Genomic DNA, 18,228 nt, shown 5'->3' with positions numbered 1-18,228 from the left:
ATAATCATTGTCATAGAATGCTTTGGGTTGGACCTTAAAGATTATCTAGTTCCAATCCCCATGCCATGGGCAGGGACACCTCCCACTACAACATGTTGCTCAAAGGCCCATCCAGGCTGCTCTTGAACACATCCAGGGAGGGGGCTTCCACAGCTTCTCTGGCCAAGCTGTTCCAGTGTCTCACCACCCTCACATAAAGAATTTCTTCCTAATGCCTAACCTAAATCTACCCTCTTGCAGTTTAAAGCCATTATCCCCCATCCTGCCACTACAAGCCCTTGCAAAAATGCCCTCCCCAGCTTTCCTGTAGCCCCTTCATGTACTGCAAGACCACTATAAGGTTTGTCCAGAGCCTTCTCTGGGCTAAACAGCCCCAACTTTCTGATCATCTGAGTGGCCCTCCTCTGGTCTTGGTCCAACAGCTCCATGTCCTTCTTGTGTTGGGAGCTCTAGAACTACACACAGAACTCCAGGTGGGGTCTCGCCAGAACAGAGTAGAGGAGGAGAATCATCTCCCTTGACCTGCTGGCCATGCTTCTTTTGATGCAGCCCAGGATGTGGTTGGCTTTCTGGGCTGTGAGTGCACATTCATAGCATGGTTAAAGTTGGAAGGAATCTTAAAGATCATCTAGTTCCAAGCCCCCTGCTGTGAGCGGGGACACCTCACAAGGCTGCACAAGACCTCCTCTAACTTTGCCACCTCATATTGAGCTTTTCATTAACCAACACCCCCGAAGTCCTTTTCCAGAGGGCTGTTCTCAATCCATTCTTTAGCCCAACCTGTATTTGTGCTTGGGATTGCCCTGACCCAGGTGCATAACCTTGCACTTGACCTTGTTGAACTTCATTAGGTTGGTATGGGCCCCCCTCTCCAGCCTGTCAAGCTCCCTCTGGATGGCCTCCCTTCCCTCCAGTGCCTCAGCCTCACCACACAGCTTGATATTGTCAGCAAACTTGCTGAGGGTGCACTCATATCCTCACTCATATCCACATGTATCCTTGTTTTTAGAAAGGGCAATGTCCTGTTACATCCTGTGTAAATATTGCAGAGCACGTACAGCTTACTAAAATAATCCAAGTCATCTCCCATTTTTTTTTTTTTTACTCATCTAGGTTGGCTTTGGGCAGTCTTTTTTTGTAAAGGGACCTGATTTTAAATAATTATTATTTAAAAATAATAATAATAACAACAAAAAAGCTCGAGCATCTTGGGTTTTGGTCACTCTTTGGAAATCTGCTTCAAACTGTTTTTTTGTTTACAGGAAAAATGGAGACTTCTTCCAGCATTTCTAAAGGTTAGTGTTGTGCACTCGTTTCATAGCATGAATACTCTGTTTCCCTTCTAACTTTACATCCCCCTTCTCTAGCTTTGGCTGTTTCCCAGAATACCTCTCCTCACCCCCTGTGTGGATTTTGCAATATGTTTTTTTTTTAGTTCATGTGATTATGGATAAACTTACTACATAGATTGGTTTCTTGATTAATCTGTACATTAATTTGTGGAGGCCATTCTGAACAATAATTCATGTGGTGTAATGTTTGCAGGTTATTTTGCTGTTTTACTGCTATCCGGAGACCCCATTTATGGTCTCCGTGTGAGGCTGTGGTGTTAGGTTTGTAGCAGTGTTTGTCATAGGAAGTATATGATCACAGGTCTGGATTCTGCAGAGGCTTGAATGTATGTGTATCTTCACTCATGAATGTCAGAGCTTGACTGAATGCAGAGATTACTAATGTCCTAGTTTCAGTGCTACTCATACAATCTGTTATTAGTTGAAGGCAAAGTTCTAGATAAAATGCCATTAGATATAAAAACAGGACAAAAAAACAGTTGTAAATGAGGAAGGAGAAAGAGAGTAATGAAAATTGTGTCATAAAGAGAGCAGCTAAAGTCTTTGATGTGCACAGGTGCCTTCCAAGAATTGCAGCCACCTCTGCACCTGTCCACAGTCTTCAGAAATGTTGCTCACTTCAGCAAGGTTCTTTTCAGACTAGCTTTATTTATTCCTTTCCTTTCCAGTTTCAGCACCTGCGTTTCTCTTGTTGTGGTGGCAGTCAGTGTTTGTTCGTGACAGGAAAACAAAGTTCAAAAGTCAGTTGCAGATTGTGTATGTTTTGACTTTGGTTCAGGGCTGTGAAGATGCTTCAGGGCCCCAATGAATCCCATTTCTGTGTCTCTCTTAGCAACCACATGAAATTCCATCATGAGCTTGATCTAGTGATATTGTCTGAATTCTTGAGACCATGAAAAAGGGAGGGCTGCTGATTGTATGGTGCAATTTACTGTGTGCTTTACGACAAATGTATCCATCCCCCATTATTTCCAGCCAGTGAGCCCTTTACTCTAGAGCTGCTGATGGGAGTCTGGCCTTTCTGTTGCATGTTGGTTTATGCCAGCAGTTTTACAGTTATACAAAGCAGATGTGCATTAGTTTCTATTGTGGAGTTTTCTTTCAAGAAAGCTGTTGATATGCCTCATAAAAGAATGGAAAGAGCCACTAGTCTGATTTCTAGATACTAGCAAATCCATAATGTTTTCTTGCTTATATCATCTCCTAAGCAAAGCTTTTTGTAAATCAGGAAAATTCTTATCTAAAGAATTTTGCTCTGGAAACGTTCCCCTTTTGTCTTAACACATGGAGGCTTCACTGAGCAGCTAGATTTGTCATTCTAAGCTTCCCATTTATTTCAAATAATTTCAGAATGAACTGTTGCCTATCAGGTGAACTATGTAAATGCATCTGTTTTCTGTATGAAGTTTTAAGTCTTGCAAGCCCTCTGTAAGCGTGTAAGTATGTCTTGATACCAGCTAGCATGCTTTCCTTTTAAAGGCTGAATTTTGCTTTTCTTAGTATTCTTTTGAGATGAAATATTTCTTTTTTTCTTTAATCCCAGATAATTTTACTTAGTATAACCCCCCTTCTTTTGATTGCTCTAAACACCTTAAACTGAAAACCTTGAAATGTGCTGTATCAACTCATTACCTGGAAAAACAGGTTTTCTGTGCTGTTACCTCTGGGCATGTTCTCTGTCTTCCTGCATACAAATCAAACTCAAATTTGTTATGAGTGTCCTGCCCCCCTCCTGTGGCTGTTTCTTTGCTTATTGACTTTTCTCATTCACACCCCATTTCTGTTTCATCTCATCTCAATGTCTCTCATTCTTCTTTATGACAGCTGCTTGTGTTAGGGCGCAGACAACTTCTTTCTCAAGCAACATACATTATTAATTATACTGTAAATGATAAAAATTACTTCAAAATAACAGCAAAGGGATAAAATACTTTTACTTGCAACTGCTCTTGTTTGTTTATATGAATTCAAAGTCTATTGGGTGTTTACTTTGTACAGTTATTGAATTACTTTTCTGACTAAAAGAAGAACTTGGAAACTTACAGTGTGGAACTAGACCAAACGTCCAGACACTTCTCAGAAGTTTGTCAACTGGAATAATTCAGCACAGATACAAAAACACTTATAAATGCCTTTATCTTAAATTCTGTCTTGTTTATAATGTTACTGAAGCTAATTTTATTTGCTGCATGCATGTGTTTTCCAGGTAAAAGGACTTGTGAAGCAGCACATAGACTCATTCAACTATTTCATCAATGTAGAGGTATGCTTTCTTGGTGGGAAGAAAGTGGCTCTTAGTACACATGGCACATGATTCTATTTAATTTCATTTTTCCCCTCCTCCAGATAAAGAAAATAATGAAGGCCAATGAAAAAGTGACAAGTGATGCCGACCCAATGTGGTACTTGAAGTAAGTGTGAAATTATTTCCATATCATTAGTAGCATCAGTACTATTTCATGGGTTTGTTATTGGCTATAAAATGTTTATAGGCAACTGTGTAGGTATAAATCAAGAGAGTATTTTCCATGACTTGAGTCTTACTTGGAGCATTGAAAGGTGGGAAGATTTAAAGAATAATCTTAAATGCTAAAGAATAACAGCCAGCTGTTAAAAATACTTCATGTCACCATTTTCATCTTATTTAGTAATCTCAGATGGTAGACATGAGTTTCTTTTTGTCTATTTGCTAAGGTAACTTGGGGTTTATTGGTTGTGCAGTTTAAATTCCAACTAGAACCTCTCAAATACAATGAGTTGCTTTGAGAATCATTGCTGACTATTAACCTACGTTAGTCAAATTAACTTCATTTTTAAGTGTGTCAAATTCTGCTTCCAGGTTGCCTGAAAAATATTGGCTCATTGCTCCTTTTGGAATTGTTTGTATTACAGGTACCTCAATATTTATGTAGGCATTCCAGATGTGGAAGAAAGCTTCAATGTGACAAGACCTGTATCGCCTCATGAGGTATTAATGTTTGAATCTGTCTTCTTTGTTTGATCTTGGGAATGCCTTGGATAATAGCTGCATATAACTCAATTTTTAGTACATGTGTACTACATTAGATGATACAACACATTCCACTGTCATTGTAGAAGGAAGCCTCAGAGATTTAAACATCATGCAATTAATGCAATTTTTTTTATTTCCTTTTTTTTTTTTCCTATCATGTTCAAATAGCTATATTCAGTGTCTCCATGAGAGCAGCTGTATTTCAATGGGTTTCCATAGAAGTATTGAGAAGTGCCTCTCTTGCTGAGTCTTTTGGCCCTCCTTATGACAGACCTTAAGTCCTCACACTACAGTGTAGTGGTCTTTCATGTTTTTATTAACTTATTTTTAATTTTAGCCCAGCTACTCTCTGCACCACAGGTCACTTAATTCCCCCTTTCCCTCCCAGTCTTTCTTGGAAATGCATCTCTCTTTTTCTTTGCTCATAGTTTTCAAGTCTGAGTCAGAGAGCAAACATGGGAACTTTGAGCAGAAACAGATGGATGTTGATAAAATTGTAAGAAACTGCAGAAGAGCATTAGCCTTATGAGGAGCATATTTAACTTTTTAGCACTGCTCTAGGCATCCAGATTAACAAATGGATTGTGTCTTTCTGGACTAAAGATGCATATTGGAGAACAAATGCTGCTGTGACTGAAATCAGTTTGTTGCTTTTGGCAGGATATAAGGTAGATTCTGTAATATAAGAAACAATAAACTAAGATAAAGGTTTAGAACTTTTAGCATTGCTTCCAGGTATCTAAAGCCATTCTGTTCCTGTCAGAGATTTCTCAGGAACAAAACATCCTCTCCTGTTGCTGTGCTTGGTGATTTATATCACTGCAACAGAGGTACTGACAACGTTTTTGGCCTCAGAAGAGGACCTGAGCATGGAACTGGCAGTCATTTTCCTACATACAGCCTATTGTCAGGCTAATAAAACAGTTCACCTATCAGACACTTTTTCATTGCTATTTGCACTCATATTTGAGTGTTGTTGTTTGTTTTTTTTTTAATTTAATGCGTGTAGCATGCCTTAGACTCTGTTATGAAAGACATTCTGTGCTTTGGAGATATGCTGTGACAAAGGCCATCTAGTGGCTGCTTCTTGTGCAGAGCCACGTTTCTGTCTCCAGGGACCTAACTCAAATCTTGCTTAACTCGTTGGAAAGATTTCAAGGCCAGTAACACAACCATCAGCAGTGCAATTAAATGTAATACAGGACAGCTCATGGTTCTCACAAATGTGTAGCTAACCTTGAATTCGCAGGTACAAACATGCACAAAATGAAGATTTTCTATATATGAATGAAATAGCATGCAAAAAATTGTTCATGGCCAGCAACTCTTATCCAAGAATCCAGGTATTAAACTACTTGCTTACTGTATAAGTAAAGTGACTGTACAAGCAGAAGAGTACAAAAATAAGTGCTTCATAGAGAATATTGACCTTGAATTTAGAACAAACTACTCTTGCATCTCAGATACATCCTCATTGATGCTTAATGCCAGTGTGTTATGTTGAGGGTTTTTTGTTGGGGTTTTTTTGAGTGTATATGCACACAGGAAAGCCAGTTATTTTCTTAAATATGCTACTGATCAGGTCAAACCAGGGGTGCAATTTAAAAAAGCAAATACCCAAACCAAACAAAAAGGTCGCATACTTAGGGGTATGTCATTACATTTCTCTGTTAGAGGCTTGTAAAATTTCTTCCCGAAGATAAATGATCTGATTTCCATAAGCGCCTGAGAATTTTACCTATTTTCAATCCAATTTGGGAGTTTTAGTATCTTTGGTTTCCTTGAAGATCAAGTCATGCCTGTTTTTATCTCTTAAGTATGTAATGTAAGGAGAAGTTATATCAAGGAAGGTGATAGAAAAATACAAATGCTGGAATCTTACACTGTGTAATTCTGACTTTGTATCTGTGTCTTGTGTGGACAAGCACACACAAAGAATTCTGAAGCCTTTTTTTCCCTAATTAATACTAACGAAGCTGTCAGACTCTCCTTAGGCAGTCCTTATGGGAGTTTCATTTTTCTTCATACAGGTGAATTTAAAGTAATTAGAAAATGTAAATATTTTCAGTTACTATTAAATTAAACTACATTGCTGGGAGCACGATGGGATCTAATTTCCTGTAAGTCATAGCTTGAAAACTGCTGGTGCACATTGGTATTTTATTACTACAGAAGTAGTTTATTTTTTATTGTGGAGAGGAGCACACAGTTTGCAGTGATTCTTGAGGCATTTTTTTTCCATACAATTACATCTTCAATGCACAGCATTGATTATACATCTTATTAATGTATAATCAATACACCAAAATACAGAACCATAAATGTATAAGTCTGAATACTGATAAACCTCTAATTCTGGAGCTTGAAGATTCAGAACACTCACTGAGGTCATAAATGGTCTTTGAGTTGCTCTGTTGTGTTTGGCAAATGCAGTTAAACCTTGTCTTGCATGAAGATATGAATACCTTAAGGGCTAGCAACAGAGTCACAGAGTGAGGGTGAGGAGAGCAGAGCAGAAAGATCGGATTAGAAATGATTGAGCCTTGAGCTATATAATGTCCTAGATATATATATCCAGCTTCTCTTATTGTCTGAGTAAATTCCAGGAATCTTTCAAGGAAGTGATACAGTAGTGAGCCTTCTTTAAGTCATCTTTTGAAACGGTACCATAGAGTGAGATGTGCTCGTTCTAATAAGAAGATACTACAGTGTTCCTCATACTCTGCTGTGTTCCCCTTCTGTAAAACTTCATATAAGAGCACAACTCTTGAGCTGTTGTGAGTCTTCTTAGGGAAATGTCACTGAGCTGAGTTCTGTCCTCAGAGCTGGTGGCATAGTATAGCCATTTTGTCATCTCTGCTCATTAGGCCTGTTTGTTTAATTAACCAGTTTAGAAGCTCTGTAGTGCTGTCTTCTGAAGACACAGATCCAGTGTCTGCTTTTGAAACATCACAATAACTGCATTTCAGGCTTTTCAGTTTTGTTTTAAACTCTGTCAAATATATTCCGCAAACAATTGGTTGCACTTTGCTTTGCTTGATTTCTTTGTGAGCACCTACAGGAGACATGGGCAAACATGGGATGTTTTAAGAGAGACTTTTCAGCTTGTAAGCCAACATTTAACCAAATGATTGTTCCCCTTTTAGTGCCGTCTGAGAGACATGACTTATTCTGCCCCAATTACAGTGGACATTGAATATACACGAGGTAGTCAGAGGATCATACGCAATGCCTTGCCCATTGGCAGGTAAGACACTGTATGTCAAGTCTCTGGCACTAGCTTTCATTTATTGCTGTGTTGGGAAGAGTTTTTGCTGCAAAATAAATGTAGGCTAACCTTGCTTCCATGTTAAAATAAAGAGTGAGCAGGCAAATCTTGATTAGCAGCTGTACAGGATGTGATTGTTAGGTTCTGTTCTTAAATTTTGTTTTGCAAAAGCTTCTGGAAATCTGTCTCCTTGTAAAGAAGGATGGATATAAGGGTTGATTTTGTCTCTGGTTTTGTTTAGAGCCAGGGCTGAGCTTTGTGGGCTAATGTTGAGGATTTTTTACTGCTTTTCTTTTTCTAAAGACTGTCAAATGACTTGAGGACATTAGTATTGTGAAGGACATTGAATTTCTTAAAGAAAATAATGTACCTTAGGGAGAAAAACAAGCTCTTAACCATGCCAAAAAGGCAAAATATGTGGCAGTTCTAGCATTTACTGAAAGCAAAGTTCCATTTTAAAGGCAATTAAGATGACTGTCTTTTGTAGACAAGGTTTCTTAAAGACCAGCCCTCCTGGCTTTAAAGGTCAGTGTCTTACAGCAATTGTTTACTGTGTGACTCTGCATCTTACCAAAGGCAGAATACTGACAGGAAAGAAAAGATAGCTTCTTAAGAAGCTACATTTCTTGTAGTGAAATTTTAAGCTTTCATATTAAAAAAATGTACTTTTAACTCGCTGAATAGAACATGTTACACAGCAAAGCATTTACAAACCAAACATCTGTAGCTGTAGTAAGTTTATTGTTCTGAGCCATTGCTTAAGAAAATATTTTTTTTTAAAGACCATCTACGTTTGAGCTCTTTGAATTATTTAATGGTGAGTACTACAGGCAAAGAAAAAAGTTCAAGTAAATGTGCATTTTCACCAAAATACATTACCAATTTGTATGCAAAAGACAGTACCTTGAAGTATAGTTTATAGTTAAAAGAAGAAAAATAAATTAGTCTAGACATTTGTCTACATCTGTCTTTAAAAAAAAGGGATGAAGACATCGTAAAGCATCCATAATATACTGGAACTGCACAGCACCAGTGTGTTGCAGCTTACATTAAGGCCTGTTCCTGTAAATTCCTCTCTTCCTCCTGTGAAGTGGGATCATGGCAGAAAAAGTAAATATTCTCCATTAAAAATGAAGTTATGTCGTCCAAGGAATTTTAAGGGCTTACATGTGGAAAGTCTTTTTGCTATACAAAACTGTTTATATCCAGTTGTTATTTCCATGGGAAATAATTTCCCTACTATTGTGCTTATTTCCTTTTGCCAAGTGAGGATATGCAATGCTCTTGTTTGACACACGGTTTAGACTGGGTCAGGAGAGCTGGATGTTCTTTCTGACTTCTGTTGTTTGGTAGTGTCATTGATGATAACGTGTGTCTTAAAAAATCCCCAAAACCCACCAGAGCTGTGTCTTTGTGTCTTCAGAAATGAAAATTTCCTTTAAATGCTTAATAGCATTCCAAATTAGTGTACCCATTTTCTATGTCTTTATGAGCAGAAATTCAATAACTTGATTTTCCCTTTTAAAAATTTTTTTTCCTGTTCTTCCTGATAAATTAAGATACTTAAAAAATTGATTCTGTTCTTAAACATAGAGTGACTTACTACAGTGTCTTATGTTAGCTGCAAAATATTTTATTGTTTGCAAGTGAAATAAGGAATAGATATTTTGTGGCATCTGTTTCACTGGAGTTTTCAGTGATGGTGTTTGCCTTCTCCATTTTGAGTTTCCTTAGGCCAGCTAGCCACTCTTTCTGATATAAATAGCCAATGCATTAGGCTTATTGTGTGTGTGATACAAGATTATGATTGTTATATGAAGCTTCTTATCTCTAGGAAACACTTTCTCAGTGAAATAATTGAAGTAGGTAGGTTATCTGTATGGAGGACTGTAGTGACAAGATAGCTTTTTATCCTCTTAAAAAATACAGAATGTTGAGTTCACCAGATTTTTTAATAAGATACAAGAGTATAAAAATGGCTAAGAAACTGAAATAATTAATAAGTTTTGAAGAAAAGTAATATGACTTTGTTAGCAAGAGCTTACTAATTGTAATTTTTGTTGGAGTGATTTTAAATGAAGTATCTCTGGGGTAGCAAATAGTTCCATAGTAAAGGTCATGGATACATTTTGTAAAAATATGTCTTAGCAAACACCTGGACATAGGTCTTACTAAGGCTGTCCACCATGGAGTGAAATTCTGTAAGCTGGATTGAAAGGTCACTGTTTGGTGTAAGAGACTGAAGGGCAGGGAGGTTTTTTGTTAGATACAGTGATAAGCTGTTTGTATGTTGTGCAAAATGTAGCCTTTTTTTTTTTTAAAGTAAAATAGGCTCTCTTTCAAAAGCTTTAATAAAAAGTCTGGGAGTGGGAAGTTATGTTATGAAGCTGACTATAAACGTCCTCTTTCTAATAGTAACTTCACATTGCTAGTTAATTGTTGAAGAAGCCAAAGTTCCTTGTAAGGCTACAGCGTAAACCAAATTAATGTGAACATTCCCTAACTTCATTATCATAGGGTGTTACAATAATTGAGGTTGGAAGAGACCTTGAGAGGTCTCTGGTACAACCTTCTGCTCAAAATGGGGTCAGCCTTGTGCTCAGACCACGTTGAGCAGTGTTTCTCCTGTCACATCTTGAAGATTTCCATGGATGGAGACTGCCCAGCTTCTCCGTGCAGCTGTTCCACTGCTTGACTGTCCTCATGGTGAACAAGTATTGTCTTATATTAGTTCTGTGCATCTTTATATTTTTTTCCTCCCTAAGCATGGAATTTGTTTTTAATTTCTTGGAATATTTTTCTATCACTTCATGTTGCTTCAGAAAATGCTTGCTGTGGGCTTCTGTCCTAAGGCACCAGAGAAACCAGGGCTGCTACTGGGGAAACTTCATGCCTGGGTTATATATTTGAGGCATTATGTGCAGCTATAACGTGTGGTTGCTTTGTGGGAAATCAGATCTGAACAACCTTTTTCTAATTAAAATTAGTGAGAGTGGACCTGCAATGGTGTGTTCTTCAGTGCAAACTGTATTAGTTTTTGGGACCAGGAGGCTTAGCACTAGTAATCGTTAGCCTTGGTGACTGTAGTAGCTATGTAACAATTAAATGTCTACAGTCTACAGTTTCTGCCAGTAGATGTCAAATTTCAAGTCTGTTTTCAAAATATGGGTTTGGTGAAATAAGATGGGATTAAAGGAAAAACCTGTTGCTCATAGGTTTCATGGCTTCTAATTACCTTTCTCCAGTTCTCTACATGTTTTCTCCAGTTAGTTCACCATGGTTTTTGTTCTGATTTTGACCATTCACATTTTTCTATCTGAATCTAAAGTAAAAGTGTAACTGGTTTTCTTACAGAATGCCTATAATGCTGCGTAGCTCCAATTGTGTTCTCACTGGGAAAACTCCAGCAGAATTTGCCAAACTTAATGAATGTCCTTTGGATCCAGGTACCTAGTTCTTTTATCTCATCTGTGCTTTTAGTTTTAAATCCTTCAAAGAAATACCCCATTAGTATTTTTCCTGCCACTGGGTAGCTTTTGTGGGAACTTCTGAAGTAACTGTTGACTAAAAGAAATTGCCAGGCTTTTGAAAATAGTAAGAAATGCTTGACAGCCTAGAAAGTTTGTATTTGTGGACAAAGTTTTCAACCACAAAAACCATACGCCAAAATTTTGGGAAAGCTGAGAAGAGAATATAGTATGTGCAGTGCTGTGTTAAATGGGAATAGAGATGGATTTCATTCATGAAAATGGAGTTGATCAGGGGAGAAGAGAGTATAATGGTGTCAATCAGAGTGGGAGTTCTCATTTATTGCATTTTGTAAAGTGAGAAGGAAGTGTTACGTGGTAATACTTGAAATGTAGAGTGGAGATTAAGAGGTATAACAAGCAACTTATTTTTTTTTTATCTGCTGCCTTTGAAACATGTACTGGACGTATTTTGTGCTTGCTTGTGACAGCAAGATATATTGACATGGCATGCTGTGCTGGAGGAGCATTAATAGCTACAATGTAAGAGAGGAATCTAACGTGCAGATTCCTTATATTGTCTTAGATACAGCAAGTGTATGAAAAGACATCTTTTAAAGTAATACAAAAGAAATTTCTCCTTGTAGTGCTGGAGGGAGCAAGTTGTTAATTATAGAAGACTTACTATCTGGATTTGGTACCAAGCATCTGAAATGGCCCGTTCTTTTTTGATGTTCTTATGATATACTCCTCTGACAGGCAATATTTTAACCTAATTTGTACAACTAACAATTCTATAACATCTTTTAATAAGTATGGCTACATTACATGTTTGGGGTTTTTTTACAGCTCTACAGTTTTCTCTCTGGGTGTGAGTTCTTTCTGTACAAATACTTCCCAAATAAACTCTTAGATCCTGCATACTATGTGTGAGCAAGCCTAGCAAAATTCTTTTAAGTCTAGTGGAACGTTTTTGTAGTTATCATAGGTTCCACAGAGTTTGTTCTTCACTCTTTTAAGGGAGAATTTACTCTTCTGTTTTGTCCTTTGTGTACCTACTGTTTACTTTCTAATAATTTATATTCAGAGGCATATTGAAGGACACAACTAAGGAGCACAGGTGCTAACGTGCATAATCTTTCTTTTCTATTGAATAGGTGGCTATTTCATTGTTAAAGGTGTAGAGAAAGTCATCCTTATTCAAGAGCAGTTATCCAAAAACAGAATAATTGTGGAAGCTGATAGAAAAGGCACAGTTGGCGCTTCTGTTACCAGGTATGGGAAAAGCCTGCAATTACATGAAGGAGATAAAAGCAGAGCTTTTGAAGTTCATTGTTGTAGTTGAAGTAGCTGTGTAGTTTTCTTCTCAGTATAGTTTAATAGGAAAAAGCTGTAGATAGTCAATGCCCCTCTCTTGCTACTGTCATTTTGTATGCTAAAACATCACTTGTTTTTAAGCTCCATGCTGGTATAATACGTTGTTTGTCACTGTTCAGTGTGAGGGCTGCTTTTTCTTTTCCAGAGGCCTCTCACATGTCTCTCCTAGGTACTTTACTGTTCTATAGTAAGGCTAGGTGAGGTTAAACATGTAACACAAAGTACTGTTACATCATTATTGTTGCTGTTGCAGTACTTGTGCAGCACTTTGACCTTGCTGGTTACATCTGAGCAGATGATAAAAGCATGCAAAGATTGCTTTGAAAAATACAGCCTTCTACTTTCTGAAGTTGAATATTGACCTTCCCCATCACCCCATAGGTGATAATACTCTCTTACCATGGCGTTACGAGGAGATGTCTGGCTGTTTTAATGTAATTTTTAAAATAGGGGAAGGTGGGGTTAATTTTGCTGCAAGATTGCTCGAGCTTGATAAGTTTTATACAGAAGATTCTAGGAACATCAGTTAAAACTTTCTGTTGGACATAATATATTTTTTTAACTTCAAGTTCCACCCATGAGAAGAAGAGCAGAACAAATCTGATTGTGAAACAAGGAAGATTTTACCTGAGACACAATACTCTGTCAGAAGATATTCCCATTGCCATCATATTTAAGGTAATACAACGATTGGTTTAGGGAAAAAAAAAAAAAGAAGCTGTTCTGTAGATCAGTAGCAGCTCTTAGAAGTTAATATGTACAGAAGGACTTGGCAGGGCTTAGAGAATGCAAGCTTTTTTTGCCCTGGAAAGTAATCTTGTACAGCAAAAAAGGAGATAAAGTGCTGCATTTTTCTGCAAGGAGGGCATTGCTGTGCCAAGAAAAATGCTGCCACCCCCTTACAGCTTTGTAAGGTCACTCTGCACTAATGTCTGTGCTCTTGTTGCTACAGAAAGTCATAAGGGTTTTGGTTTATTTTGTTATGAGCTAATTTGCAAACCTATCTTAGAGTCTTAATTTCTGATTTTGGCAACCCTTTACCCCCACCTCCAGCTTCTGGATTGCTGAGTAGCTCAGCGCCCTCTGTTTCAGATCCAGGGACATGAGGTAACCATGAGCTCACTGTACATGACTTCCAGTCATAACTGTGAACAAAACTGATAGCAATTCTTAGACCTATTCCTAAATTCTTTAAGATTACTAGCGTGGCTTGCATCCCCTGGCAGTTTACTTCCTTCCCCTGTGAATGAATTCTGCCTCAGTCAGACTGCTGCAGAATCCCTGCCTGACTCAGGAACACCCACCAGAATCTTCAGCCCAGTGAATACATGGACAGGCATTGGAGTTTTGAAGCCATCTCCAGTGAGACTGGCAGAGAGCTGTGAGAGGCATCCACCCCTGATTCTGGGCAAGAACTAGCTGAGCTGGCGACAGCGTGTCTCCTGTCTTGTAAAACTGCCCAAACTGCTTTCTTTCACCCTCTGCTTCTCTGATTTTAATTCACTCAAGGGTGCACACAGCTGAATGCAGAACGATGTCTACTCCTTAGCTGCCCAACTGGACTGGGAGTCCATCTGTGGTATCAAATGCATGGGCTACAGCCAGTAAAGGTGGTGTGTGGATGCACACTGGCGGCTACTGGAGCAGACAGGTGGTTGGCTGGGCATTGGTAGCTCCTTCCTGTCCTGTAGGCTGCACTGCTGCCTGTGGGCTTCCAGCTTGGTGCAGTGCCTGGACAAAAGGAAACTGGGCAGCAGTCTTGGAGGTGCGGTTCACAATGAAAGTGAATTAGGACACAAAAAGTCGTCTGAATGGATTTAGCAAAAAAGAGAAGTAAATCCTATACGTTCCTTTTCATTTTCACTGTAATGGTTTACCGCACAGAAGGCTTGGAGAGGTGATCATCTCTGGAGGAAATAAATTGCCAGGAGAGGGCACCACTCGCTCGCAGCATCCAAGCAGTTCCTGCCCGCAGTGCTGATGTGTCGGCGTTCTGTATTGCCACAGCGCTTTGCGTGACTGAGAGTTGTAAGAATCCGTTGTCTTGTAGGGAGTGCTTTGGGTTTGGTATTGGAAAATAGTTTAGTAATTAGATTTGGACTTGAGGAACAAATGTCTGCTGATTAAGCTAAACTCTTCAAGTAGTTCAAGATCTTCTAATTTTAGTGACCAGTGCTAAAGGAAGTTGAAAAATTATTTGTGGACAGAATGCACACAAATGTGTCAGGATTAAGTTCAGAACTTTTCTGTTGCAGGAAAGTGTTAATGTGGCTCTTAATCCATCTGCTGGGGTACAAAACAGCTGGATTCCACCTTCACTTACAGACTTTTATTACATTTTGTCACCCCCTGCTGGTGTAGATAAATACGTGCTCACAGAAGAGTAACTGCTGTGGGTTATTAAGTCTGAGGAGATGGTTGTTGCATTTTTTTAAGCAGCATTGTACTGACTATTTGATCATCATCTGACAATCCCTCCTCTAATTATTCCCCTACCTATATGTATCTTCTATATTCTAGATACGGTTGCATAATTTTTCATTTATTTATTAAATAAGGAGTTACAGTTCTTAGAAGCTCTCCCCAGTAGCATTTTTCCAAGTTTTATATAGATTTGAATCCAGCAGGGAATGAGCTGTACCCATTTTAACTATGATGAATATTACATTCTGGACTGACACTTAGCTATACTAATGAGGGGTCATTTTCCTTACCTTTCCTTTAATGACATGTGAACTTGAGGTATCTTCTGTCTGTTTTTGAGGAGGCTCCAGCTGAAAACAAAATCCCACATAGTCTTTTCAGTGGCTTCTTAGGCATGCATTAGCCTCTGATCTATCTTTCTTGGGCATTGCTCTAATGCAGATATAATTTTGTTGTATTTAACTACTAGAAATGATGTTACAAATGCTATAGCCCTGAAACTGGAAAATCTCTAACTTAAGGATCCTCAGGTAGCCTCGACTCTCTCTCATGGCAGTAGTATACATAGGAGATTTGTTGGAAAAGTAAGGAGAATAATTCTTTTCTGCTGAGACCCATGCCTATGGGTCTTCCTCTTTACTAGGAAGTGTTCTGCTTCTTGTAATATAGAGATATAGAACTGCAAGGGGCAAAGTTAAGCTGTACTGACAATACAAGGTCTGAAGGTTTGGTTGCCTTTGCATCCTTAACTTTTATTGTAGTACCTGCTTGTGTAATTTCCAATTAAAAAATGAAACTGAGAAGACTGACAAAAATCTGTAGCTCTGCATTTCCTTCCTGACCAGAATCTAGGCTGCAACTAAGTTCCACAGACCTTTGTGTTTCGAATAAGAAAATTACTAGTAATTGCTAGAGAGAGTCTGGTAAGGCACAGTTTTGTCAGGGACTGAGTTAGTAGATGAAAGTTGGGTAATTCTGGATTGTTTTACTAATCCTAAAGCTTTAAGTGGCCCAGTGTGTCTGCACATGACTTAAGATGTAGATCAAGTACATAAAGCCGTTGTCGCTTTATAGAAAGAGGAAGCAAGTAGGAGAGATCTATGATTTAATCTGGGTTTAAAGCTGTAAAGTGGAGGTGTACTAATACTCCTTAGACATCTTTATGTAAAGCAAGGGCTGTGAAGTAGAGAGCATTACAAATACCAGCTGCTGACAGAACTGAGACCTAAAAGAACTCCCTTTAACTAGAATCTAAGAGCACTTTCATGTTTCAGACATGAGTCATGGATACATCTTAACTACATGCTAAGGGAAGATCTTAACATACAGTATTCCTCGCTCTTTCTTTCATGGAGAGGAAGAATACCCAGGTCCATGGGTTATGGGGATGGGTGGGAATACTACTGCAGATCCAAAGGTCCCTTGATCTGGGTAAGCAGGGGGACTCGACTGTCTAGGATCACCCTAAAGAGTGATAGTTCATCCTGTCCTAAGGACAATTAGTTCATGCAGGATCTTTGTGATTGGCATATTTGGAGATTTAACAGCTAGCTGAGCTGAACACATGTAAGTTGTAGTTTTGTAAAGTTTAACATATTTACCATAGCTAAATTAAATTTGATAGGCTACAAAAGTCACAGTCCTGGCACTATTCTAGCACAGACTTGGAAGTGTCTGCTCTTCAAATGTGGGGGAGTTAATGCTTTGTTACTGTGCTAGCTTAAACACTTCCTCCCTTACTTTTATTCTTGAAAGTGACAGAGGCATTTTTGCAGACCCTTGATATGTAAATGCAGTTTTTGGATTAAAGTAGTGCTATAAATTGGACAGTTTTGCTTCCAAAGTATATATATATATGTTGCGGTTTCTAAAGGATTGTTAAGGAAAAAAGACACAACTAATTTGCTTCCTGCTTACTGTGTAACACTGCTTCATTTGATAATATGCACATGCAACCAGAATGATACTTAAAATGTCCTGAGTTGACTTGAAACCGCAAGAGACCTTTGTTTTATCATTGTCAGTTGTGCACAGATCATAGTGCTGTGTGAATGGTGCATCGTGGATTTTGTAAATATATAAGGCCATGAACTACACATCCTTTATCTGGGGAAGCTCAGACAGTTTTAGGTTATAATGAGCATTAGAGGACATGTGGAATATTTCTGTAGTACTTAAGGGTGTTTCTGTCTTGAAAAACATCAAGGTTACAGGGGAGGTGCTGCTGCTGCTTGTGCAGGGAACTCTCTTCATTCAAGGAGTTAGAGCTGTCTTAAGGTAAGGGCTATTTTTCCTTTGGGTGTGTGATCTTGGATCAGTAGGCTCAAGTGAGTTCTGGGAGCTGAAGTAAATGAAAGTTGTGTGCTGCACCAAGACTGGTTGGGAGAGATTTATAAGTAACCTATGGGGACTTTTAAAAGTTTAATTTTATGGCCTGATTCACTAGGTGAAGTATCTTTAGTTTATGTGGGGGGTAAAAGGAGCTTCTCTAGGACTTGCGGCAAAAGATTTGAAGAGCAGGTCAGATTTCAATTTTAGAAACCTGTGTTAGTCTTGTAGTTGTTAAGATTTAAACTCTACAGGAAAAGCTGAATGGTGGTCTTACTAGATCTGCAGAATTATGGGTTCCCATGGCTGCAGTTTCATAGCTTATATCTTTTGAATTATGAAAGCTGCAGACCAATTCTGCCTGTGATGTCAACCTTGAACTTCCCTGACATCTTTTTAATCCAGACATCTGCCTGTCTCCATTCTGTAATTTAGCCTGATGGGCTGCAGAGCTGCATTCTAGGGAAGTGCTGTGGAAACGCCTAGACATCATCATTAAGACACAAGCTGGGGAAGGAAAAGCTGGACTTACACTCCCTCATGCACACTCTCTCATATGTACGTGTGTATGCACACACATGCACGCATACACACACGTTTTGGGCAGCAGGAAATCCCCAGTCTTTGGAAGTGGTTGACCCCAGCTGGACCACTTTCTCCCACTTGAACTCAGGATGATATGGAGGTTCCTAATTTTTACTTTGACTGGTCTCTCTTATGTCTGTTGACTACTAGCTTCCAACCATGCTCTTCAAGAGCCTGTGACTGTCACCACCTTTATCCTTTCACCACTACTGTTAAGTTACACTTTGCAATGTCTCTTTCCTCTCCACCCTACCCTAACATTATCCCTTTGTGACATTGGCTTCCAATTAAAAAAAACAAACAAGAAAACCAAAACTAAGACATCTTGCTTCTTGCTTTGCTTTCATGTTAATTCCCTCATGTCTTGGCTTTGCCCTGGGATCATGACCACTTTAAGCATACGACCCATTCCTG

General features: G+C 38.7%; 1 protein-coding gene across 1 annotated transcript in view; it reads left to right on the top strand.

Annotated features, from left to right (window-relative positions):
• Window positions 1–1,220: 1,220 nt before the first annotated feature.
• Window positions 1,221–18,228, top strand: part of POLR3B (polymerase (RNA) III (DNA directed) polypeptide B) — a 75,114-nt gene continuing 58,106 nt past the window's right edge. The window contains exons 1-8 of the mRNA XM_010005788.1: window positions 1,221–1,295; window positions 3,559–3,615; window positions 3,699–3,763; window positions 4,245–4,320; window positions 7,512–7,612; window positions 10,988–11,079; window positions 12,258–12,375; window positions 13,047–13,155. Of these exons, the coding sequence (XP_010004090.1) occupies window positions 3,711–3,763; window positions 4,245–4,320; window positions 7,512–7,612; window positions 10,988–11,079; window positions 12,258–12,375; window positions 13,047–13,155 (549 nt within the window). The 5' untranslated portion in view covers window positions 1,221–1,295; window positions 3,559–3,615; window positions 3,699–3,710. The remainder of the gene's footprint in view (window positions 1,296–3,558; window positions 3,616–3,698; window positions 3,764–4,244; window positions 4,321–7,511; window positions 7,613–10,987; window positions 11,080–12,257; window positions 12,376–13,046; window positions 13,156–18,228) is intronic.

Source organism: Chaetura pelagica, unplaced genomic scaffold, assembly GCF_000747805.2.
Source record: "Chaetura pelagica isolate M959 unplaced genomic scaffold, ChaPel_1.0 scaffold79, whole genome shotgun sequence".
Taxonomy (NCBI): Eukaryota; Metazoa; Chordata; class Aves; order Apodiformes; family Apodidae; genus Chaetura; species Chaetura pelagica.
Note: the sequence above shows the minus strand (reverse complement) of the source record. Positions and strands in the feature narration are given on the sequence as shown.